General features: G+C 51.3%; 1 protein-coding gene across 1 annotated transcript in view; it reads left to right on the top strand.

Annotated features, from left to right (window-relative positions):
* Positions 1–584: 584 nt before the first annotated feature.
* CLU (clusterin) overlaps positions 585–9,430 on the top strand; it is a 16,772-nt gene continuing 7,926 nt past the window's right edge. Inside the window, exons 1-4 of the mRNA XM_077769682.1 lie at positions 585–689; positions 4,479–4,610; positions 5,943–6,091; positions 9,027–9,196. Coding sequence (XP_077625808.1) covers positions 4,514–4,610; positions 5,943–6,091; positions 9,027–9,196 — 416 coding nt within the window. The 5' untranslated portion in view covers positions 585–689; positions 4,479–4,513. The remainder of the gene's footprint in view (positions 690–4,478; positions 4,611–5,942; positions 6,092–9,026; positions 9,197–9,430) is intronic.

Here is a 9,430-nt window from a genome sequence, read left to right as displayed (position 1 = left end):
ATATTTCTGCTTGCTCCTCACCAGGAGGTCTACCAAAGGACCACCGCGGCCACTGTGGTAGTTGGAGACGTTCTATCTTTCCTGCTGGGTGCCCTTCTCTAGCACAACCTTCTCCCCGTCCCACCCGCATTATTTCCGACGCTTTCTACTTATATGGAACAAGAGATGTGGCTCGCGTTCAAATGTGCAAAGAGCCTTGAGGTTTTATTTTGGACTGGAAACCGGTCAGGAGCGCAGTGCACCCCTGGAACCCTGTGAAGGGTTCGCCCAGCAACCTTATGTGAGCTCAAGCACTCCGCTCCTGGGGGGCACCGTCCCTGAACTCCGAGCCCCGGGGGTGGGGGGAGTGGCGCAGCGCCCAGCGTCTGTCTGCCCCAGAGCCGGAGCCAGCGCGGCCTTTATCGGTGCAGATGCCTTGCCTCCCCTCCCCTCCCCTCCCCACTACGCGCGCTCCCAGCCGGGTGCTGTACAGGAGCACTCCCCCACCCTACACCTCCGCATCCCTTCTGGCGCCGGCTTCCAGAAAGCTCCCAGTGAATTCCACGGCGTTCTTTGGGCGTGAGTCATGCAGGTTTGCAGACAGCCCCAAAGGGGGTGTAGACAAGGCTGAGCGCTATAAATACGCGCGCCTCACGGTGCTCACCACGCGTCGCCAGGAGCAGCGCACGGTCGCCGGGCGCCGCTGATCGGTGAGATGTCCCCACCTCGCCTACCCGGCACAGAGCCCCACCGGGACCCACGGGAGGGCGGGGATGGCAGCCAGGCGAGGACGGGAAGATCGCTGGTACTCACAAGGCTGTCAGAGCTGCGCTTAGGATGGAATCGGGAGACCATGGAAGGGAGGTGGCCCGAGATCCATCACTAGGCCGCCGAGCTGAAGGCGGAATGGCCGGGGGTGGCGCAAGGGCAGGCCAGAACTGTGCTCGCTAGCTCCAGCCGCAATTCTATGGGTAAATACGACAGGTGTAATGACCTTCCTTTTGCAAACATGGGGAAACTAAGACTTGGAGAACGAATGCCTAAACCCGGTGCCCAGACTAATGAGTGGCGGAGCCGGTCGCCACAAAGGGCCTCCCTGCAGCATCTTCCTTGTACAGGTACTGATGTCCAGGGCTGATTGTCAGCTGGCCTGCCTGAGTCATCCTGTTTGTTCCTGAATTCTCTAGTTGTCCCCACAGTGTGTTTATGTTTGGATTTTAAGTACATGTTGCAACCACTTAAATCCCACCCTTTCTGCTTCCTAATGCACCAGGATACATCGGAGGAAAGTCATGCATCCTCCCTCAGGCCTCAGACATCTGATCCAGCTGTCTCATTTTACAGATGATAATCTGAGGCCTGGAAAGGTTTAGGATCCTCTCCCAAGATAAACAGTGAGTAGATGTCAGAATCAGGATTAGAACTGAAGCCTTGATCTTCCAGAATTTCTGGACCTAAAAAAAAAGGTGCTGAGGATGATGATGATGATGATTTTAAAAGAGAGAGGTTAAGAATTTAAGAATGAGTACAGATACAGTGAAAGAATACTGGCAGGAGTGTTCATTATAATAACAGTGTGAAACTACATACAATTTAATACTTGCAAAATAGAGTATGCCAGAAAATGGACTATTACATAGCCACAAAAGAGTGCTTTTAAGGACTATTTGGAGGTAGTGGGTGTAAGGGATCTGATTGTACACAAATGCATAGGAAATAGAAGGAAATATGCCACAGTGCTAGTATTTGCCTCTGGATGGTGTGAATTTCAGGTACATTATTTTTCTTTCTGGTTTAGTTTCTACATTTGTGGAGGCGGTAGGATAGGAGTGTAGGCCTTGGGCTTTAAAAACCATGCAACTTGCTAGCTGCATGACCACTTTGCTTAGGTCTCTATGTCCTTCTCATGGCTCCTTTCTCCCATGGAGAAAGCCTCTTCCTTTCTCCTTGGGGGAAAGAGGCTGCCTGGGGGTGGTGGGGGAAAGGAGGGCCTTGGCAGGGTCCCTTTGTCCAATCAGAGCAACTGGCAGCCAGGCTGCCAGGATATGAGCTCAGGCAGTTAGTTGTAGGCAGTTCCCTGTCCAGCCCCCATTCTAGTCTGTCCGTGACTAGTTGTATCAATCTCACATTCGGAATCAGAGTCAGCATGATAACAAGACACGCCCCCGCTGATTCGTAGGTACTGTAAAGGAGCTGATCATTGCACTAGAGCAAAGCCACACAGGGAGGGACCATGGGTGCCCGGTTCAGTCCCTCTGTCCCTCTCCAAATGTGCACCTCCTCCCACTGCCCCGATAGATATTGCCAAAGCCCACAGTTAATCCTAGGTCAGATTTCGACATAGTCAGAATTTACTATGATTATATAAGACCCCTGTATTTACAGAACACAGTCCCATCTCTGAGGTCCAAGTTGGGGACATTTTACAGATGAGGACACTAAGGTTCCAATTTTTTAAAAAAGTTTTTTCTTAATGTTTTATTTATTTCTGAGAGAGAGAGAGAGGGAGAAAGAGAGATAGAGACAGCATGAACAGAAGAGGGTCAGAGAGAGAGGGAGACACAGAATCTGAAACAGGCTCCAGGTTCTGATCTGGCTGTGTCAGCACAGAGCCTGACACGGGCTTGAGCCCATGAACCATGAGATCATGACCTGAGCTGAAGTCAGACACCTAACCGACTGAGCCACCCAGGTGCCCCCAACTAAGGCTCTGATTTAATTGACTTAGTGTCAAGGAAAGAACACTGGGCTGGAGGTTGGGAGGGCTGGGTCCTCATCCTGGGGCGGCCAGTCTGCTGCAGACCTTGGGGAGCCCCATCTCAGCTCTAGGGTCTCCTTCCCCTCTGAGGGGGTGTGATCGGGGCAGGAGACTGATCTTTTCCTCAGCTCAGGACTGGCCAGCGCCCCAGTGGATCCCAGGCTCCTGGTGGGAGTCTCTGTACTAGCTGCTGGATTTCTGGACTCCTCATTCAGTGCTCTTCTCGTCCAAACCTATTTCCGAGGCTCTTGTGTGAATTTCTGAGAAGGATCCAGGGACCTCTTCCAGAGACGTGTTCTTGCTGGCTTTCTCTCTGTGGCGTAACAAAAGCTCTGTTTCTCTTTGAGGTGTTTCAGGCCTCAGTGAGCAGCTAGGGCAGAGCCTGTGAGCCCTGGGCCTCTCCTGGCAGGCCTGAAATAGCACCCCGACTCAGCCACCCACCCTGTCTTTGGGGAAGGCGATGACCCATTCTCTTCTCCCACGCTGCTCCTTTGCTCTGAGTGGCCAGTCTGGGAACCACAGCTTGGCTGCTTTGCTAATTACTTTTCGGGGGAGGCATCCTTTATTAATGTGCTACCAAGTGTCCATATGGGCCTACTGAACTGAGGGCAGTTTGTAGATGTTTACAATTTCAGGAAGGGGGGGAACCCCGCCTCCCTGCTATGTTATGGGAAATGAGTAAGTTCAGATAAGCAGTGGGGTGCGGAGGTCAGAAGACGGGCTGCTGGAGAGGGGGATTCTGTTTTAGGCAACAATTTCAGCTTCTGGGAAAGGGTCCATTGTGTAAGACTGGGCTGTCCTGGGCTCCGAGCAGTCAGCTGAGTGGTGGCAGGACACCTTGGCAGGGCACCCTACTATGGGCTTAAAGGGACAGCCCTGTGAAAGGGACCTGGCAGGGCACAGGCCCACGTCCAGCCAGAGGGAACTTCTGGGGAGGCATGGGACCCATCTTTAACACCTTGACTTTGCCCCCCTCCCAGGACAATTGCTCTCCTGTATTTATACCCCAAATCCATGCAGCCTTGCTCAGGCCTCATGCTAGGGATGGAAGATGGGATTTATTGTCCTTTGCCAACCCAAAGGGTTGTCTGTCACTGCCTCATAGTCTTGAAAAGCAGCTTTAGGTGGTGTTAAGGCTCAGTGGAGAGAAAGGTGTTGTGATTGGTTGGTGTTGCCTGTGGGCAGGATTAGTGGTGCCCACAGCAGGGGGCTGTTGAGCTCTGGGAGGCCTTCCCCAAGTTAAGGGTGGGGAAGGAGAGGGCTGGGTGAGTCATCCCAGAGAAGTGTTTTGAGGGTTTATTTGATATGAGCAGGTATCATCAGATAGACGTCCTTTCTGGATGCAGAAAGCACATGTCCAGACTTAGTCAGTGATTCTGGAGGGGGGAAGGGAGGAGGAGGAGGGGGAGGAAAAGGAGGAGAAGGGGGAGGAAGGGGAGGAGGAGGTGCAGGGCTGGACCTGAGCCCAGGGCTCTGACTCCAGAATTCTCTTTTCTTCTGTCTTAGGCTGCTTCTCCTATGGTTCCTCCCTGTACCCACCGCCTCCACTTTCTTTTGAAGGTGTCGGGTGGTGAGACTGATCTTTTCTCCCAGCTTCCCCAGGGGTAAAAACACTGGACTTTGGGCTGAGGGGCTGGCCGAGGGCAGGGCCCCAGGGGAGCTGCTGTAGGCTGCAGGCTGGGCCAGGAACCAGCAGGCTGTCTAGCTGTTACCATGACAGTCTCCTGTTCTCCACAAACAGAGGCCTGCTGGGATTCCAGAATTGGAGAGGCAGGCATGATGAAGACTCTCCTACTGCTGGTGGGGCTGCTGCTGGCTGGGAAGAATGGACCGGTTCTGGGAGACAAGGCGGTCTCAGACTCGGAGCTCCAGGGTGAGTGGAGCAGGGATTCTCCTCGACCATGCGTCCTCGCTGTCAGGGCCCCAAGCAGAAAAGACTGTTTTCTCCCGTGTACCGGGTCTGCTTTGCTCGGACCAGCCCCTCCTGGAGCCTGCTTACTCCAAGCTACCTGGCCTAGGTGGTCAAGTGGGCTCCAAGGCAGTTTTCGGGGGTATCCCGAGTGCTCGGAAAGCACTGGATGCCACAGCATCCCTTTTAGGCTGTTCCCTTGCCAGTCTGCTTGTCCTGGGGCCCACACCTCCTTCGCCAAGGGCTGTGAAGCCAGGATCATTTGAGCCTTGTGACTTGCCACTGCACCTGCTGTATGTATCCTAAGCCATTCCACCTAGACACCCAGTGGTCCATATCCAGGCAAGGGAAACGTCCTCCTTCAGAGCCCAGCCAGCATCCCCTCCTCTGCCAGGCCCTTCCTGCATCCTGTCCTCCCTCCTCCCACCCTTGTCCTGTAAGCTGAGCACTTCTCTGGGGGTAGTGGTTGAAAACTCAGACTTTGAGATCAGACTTGGGTGATCAGACTTGGGTGATCAGGCCCTGGTGTGTCTGACTCTGCGACTCCCGAGATGTGTAACCTGGGGTAGGTATCTGATCTCACTGTGCTTCCTTTTCCACACGAATGCCATGGGGATGATGTCAGTGCACAGAACATGAAATAAAAGGTGTGTGAAGTGGCCAAACTCAGTGCTGGCCCAGGAAAACCACCAGAAAAGCCTTAGCTGTTACTCCTTCAGCACTTTGGTGACATTGTCCCCTTGCCTTTGTCACGTGGTATTGTGTCTCGATTGTAGTCTCCTCACGAAACGGTGCCATTCACTCATCTTTGTGTCCCCCGTCACCTGGCACCGTGGAATAAAGAAGCTCCGATGTTTGATTATACTGAATTCCAGATAATTGTATCCCAAATAATATTTTACATTTTGATGTAAACAGTCACACTTCTAGGATTTTTTTCCCCTTGGAGGTTTTCTTCTGTGGCTGGGCAGGCTGGTTCTCCAGAGCCACAGGGACATAGTAGCCTGGTGCAGTTTGCTGTCCCTCCTCTGGGCTGTGTCTGCCCCAGCGGGTTGTGTTCCTGAGCCGCTGGTATAGTCGCTATGTGGGCCCTGGGTCCACGGTGAGCCCTGGGATGGAAACCCATGTTGGGGCAAAGCTGGGGCCCAAAAGCTGCCTGCCACAGTGGGCACTCCCAGCCTCGACAGCTCCTAGGCCGAGCCGGCCTTCCCGACTCTTCCAACTGGTTCTAGGGTGACATCCCCAGTGCTATCTCTTCCTTTCTCCTCACTCTACCTCCCGGCCCTTCTCCTACAGAAATGTCCACTGAAGGGAGTAAGTACATTAACAAGGAAATTAAAAATGCACTCAAGGGCGTGAAGCAAATAAAGACTCTGATAGAACAGACAAATGAAGAGCGCAAATCCCTGCTCAGCAACTTAGAAGAAGCCAAGAAGAAGAAAGAGGTAAGGACTGTGCCATGTGACCAGGTGACAGCGCCCTCCCCCTGGGGGCTCCCCTGCTAGAGAGGAGCTGTGATCCAGGGCTCCTGTAGTGCCCTGCGGGTTGCTGCGGTGACCATCAGCCCTTCCAGGTTAGTGTCAGGTGATGCTGGGGCTGCAGTTAAGAAATAGGGAAAGTTTCTTTGCTTTTGAAAGCTTCCAGGGGTGAGGTTTTGGATCTGGNGCTCTGAGCTGGCAGTCAGCACAGAGCCTGACGCGGGGCTCGAACCCACGAAGCGCGAGATCATGACCCAAGCGAAAGTCGGACGCTTAACCGACTAAGCCACCCAGGCGCCCCGGATCTGGTCTTTTACAAGCCTGGCGCAGTGAGCGATGATGCCAGGACTCACTTCAATAGATTTTTCTAAACCTGGACAATGCAAGCTCCAAGGTAGGCTTTGGATAAGGTCTGTCCCAGGTCAGGAGGGGAATGGGGTCCTGCCATCAGGAAGTTTATCTAATATGGACAATACCTTTGGGGTTAAGGCAGGCATACACTGTATTGCCCCAAGGCTTTCTAGAGTTCTATTTCATAAAGAGACAGCTAATCCAATAGTGAAAGTAGCTGGTCTAGCCTGTCCTAATGATTCAACAAAACCAAAACATCATAATGCAATAAACTTATTTTAAAAATCAGTAATCCCCTCAAGTGTATCCTAAAAACCTACTCCCATTGCCTCCCTAATGAAGGAAATTCTGCGACGGGGTCACCTGCTACCTTCACAACCCATAGTGCACAACTTTACTGTTTTAAAGACTCTGAGGGGTCACCTGGGTGGCGCAGTCCGTTAAGCATCTGACTCGATTTTGGCTCAGGTCATGATCTCATGGTTGTGAGATCGAGTCCCACATCAGGCTTACAATTCTCTCTCCCCATGCCCCTCTCCCCTGCTCATGCACTCTGTCTCTAAAAATTTTTTTAAACTTTTAAAAACTAAAAGAAAACGATAATAAAGAGTAAATAAATGCATAAAACAAGGGCTCTGAGAAGGTCTGCAGGGAGGAAGTTTGTGGAATTTCATTTAACCCCGTGTTTTCCAAGTGGAATTGATCAGGGCACCCTATTTTCTCCCCTTGAGAGCTGGAAGCCACTTCAGGAAATGCCGGCCTGGATACAGCTCTTTCTTTAGACACTTAATGCCCTTCCTTGGCGTCAGTGTTTGTTTGGTTTTTTTTTCTTGACATTTTGAGAATCCTCAAGTAGCTCATGCAGAGGTGGTAGGCAGGTCTTATTCTGGACTTTTTATGGTTAGCATCAGAGTTTGATATTCTACACTCCAGGCTCTATGATAAGGCACATCACATTCAGGAAAAGACTACATTACTTCTTAGTTCTTGAACATGTGAACAGGGAAGAAAAGAAGGGGGTAGAGCAGTTGACAGTTACGCATTGGCTCTGCAGGTGGTGTGCTGGCTTTTCCAACAGAAGCAGAGAGCCAGGGGTGCAGGGGACCTGGAACAGGGGAGGGATGGCTCATAAGTCTTCCTTCCTGCTCAGCTCTTCACAGTGTAGCTTTGCTTTGGGGTGTGGATGGTCTACTTCATTCTTCGTGGAAGTGTCAATACATTCATTTATTGAGATTTAATATAAAAAAGTGGAAGGGGAAAAGCTTTCCATCACCCTTTTACCTGAGGACTGTTAACAGTTGATCTGTTTTTTACTGCATTTTCCCCTCTATACTCTTTTGACAGCTACCGTATTCAAAATCACGAATTGTTAACGTGAAAAAATGCTTGTTACACTATTTAGAACTTAGCTACGGACACCCTTGCCAAACTACTTCTCCAGCCTCTGTGTGTACCACAGTTTGCTTGACTTGTCTTTTAGTTTTAAGCACCTGGGTTGATTCCAGTATTTTTTTTTCTGCCATAAACAAATACTGTAACAAATATCTTCATGCATAGGGATTTTCCCTTTACAGCAGGAATTCTTCGGGGTGGATTCTTGTAGAATTATTGGACCAAATGAGACAGATGTGCAAGAGAGTTTTGGTAGTTGTGTGACTTTAATTTTTAGTTTAAAAAAGTTTTTTAAGGTTATTTATTTACTTTGAGAGAGAGGAAAAGAGAGCCATGAGGGGAGGGGCAGAGAGGGAGAGAGAGAGAATCCCAAGTAGGCTCCATGCTGTCACCACAGAGCCTGATGAGGGGCTCGAACTCACAAACTGTGAGATCATGACCTGACCTAAAACCAAGAGTTGGATGCTTAACCGACTGGGCCACCCAGGAGCCTCTTAATGTTTTTTTTTTTAATGTTTATTTATATTCAAGAGACAGAGAGAGAGAGTCGGGGAGGAGCAGAGAGAAACAGACATAGAATCTGAAGCAGGCTCCAGGCTTGGAGCTGTCAGCAGAGAGCCCAACGCAGGGCTTGTAGGCAAAAGCTGTGAGATCACAATCAGAGCAGAAGTCAAACACTTAACTGAGCCACAAGAACCCCCATGACTGTGATGGAGAAAGTTCACTTATTCTCATTGCATGCCAGGGAATGTGGCTGCAATAGACAAATAAGATTCAGGACATCTGTGGAGGCTTCGGAAGACAACATTTAAACACCAAAAGTGGAGAACAGAAAATTAGGTATAAGGGAACAGTAAATCCTGGGGTCAATACTAAGTGCAGAATCAGAGGAAGGGAATATCCACATGGGTTCTAGTGGCCAGACAAAACCGTAAGAAGCACTGGGACTTGAAGTTGAGAAGGTCTTTAAAGCTGGATGGGGAGGGAACTCCAGGCGAATGAGGGAACGCAGGAGCCCGAGGAGGGAATAAGCACACTGTGTGGCCAGCCCTGGGAAGACCCGCCCAAGGGCTGGAGGGCCAGGCACCGCCGTGCCCCCTTGGAAAGCATGGAGCCTGTCGTTTCTGTGTGGCTCACCTGGCCTCGTGTCCCCCTGTAGGATGCCCTGAGTGAGACCAAGGACTCTGAAATGAAGCTGAAGGCGTCCGAGGGGGTGTGCAATGACACCATGATGGCCCTCTGGGAGGAGTGTAAGCCGTGCCTGAAACAGACCTGCATGAAGTTCTACGCTCGCGTCTGCAGAAGCGGCTCGGGCCTGGTTGGCCAACANATACGCTTCTGTGGTCCTACATCCAGTTCCAGCATGTTGGGGTGCTCCTTGCGCCCCGCAGTTCCCCCACAGCATACTGCAATTCAGCCCCATTCTGACACTGTCCACCTGGAGACCCCATCAGATCCCACAGGGTAAGGACTCAGGCCCACCATGGACCTTCCTCTCCACCCCCCAGCTTCAGCCGCTTGCTACCTGTGCTTCTGTCCTACTGGCTAGCATGGAGGTTCTCG

The sequence above is a fragment of the Crocuta crocuta genome, unplaced genomic scaffold (genome assembly GCF_008692635.1).
Source record: "Crocuta crocuta isolate KB4526 unplaced genomic scaffold, BGI_CrCroc_1.0 scaffold551, whole genome shotgun sequence".
Classification (NCBI taxonomy): domain Eukaryota; kingdom Metazoa; phylum Chordata; class Mammalia; order Carnivora; family Hyaenidae; genus Crocuta; species Crocuta crocuta.
Note: the sequence above shows the minus strand (reverse complement) of the source record. Positions and strands in the feature narration are given on the sequence as shown.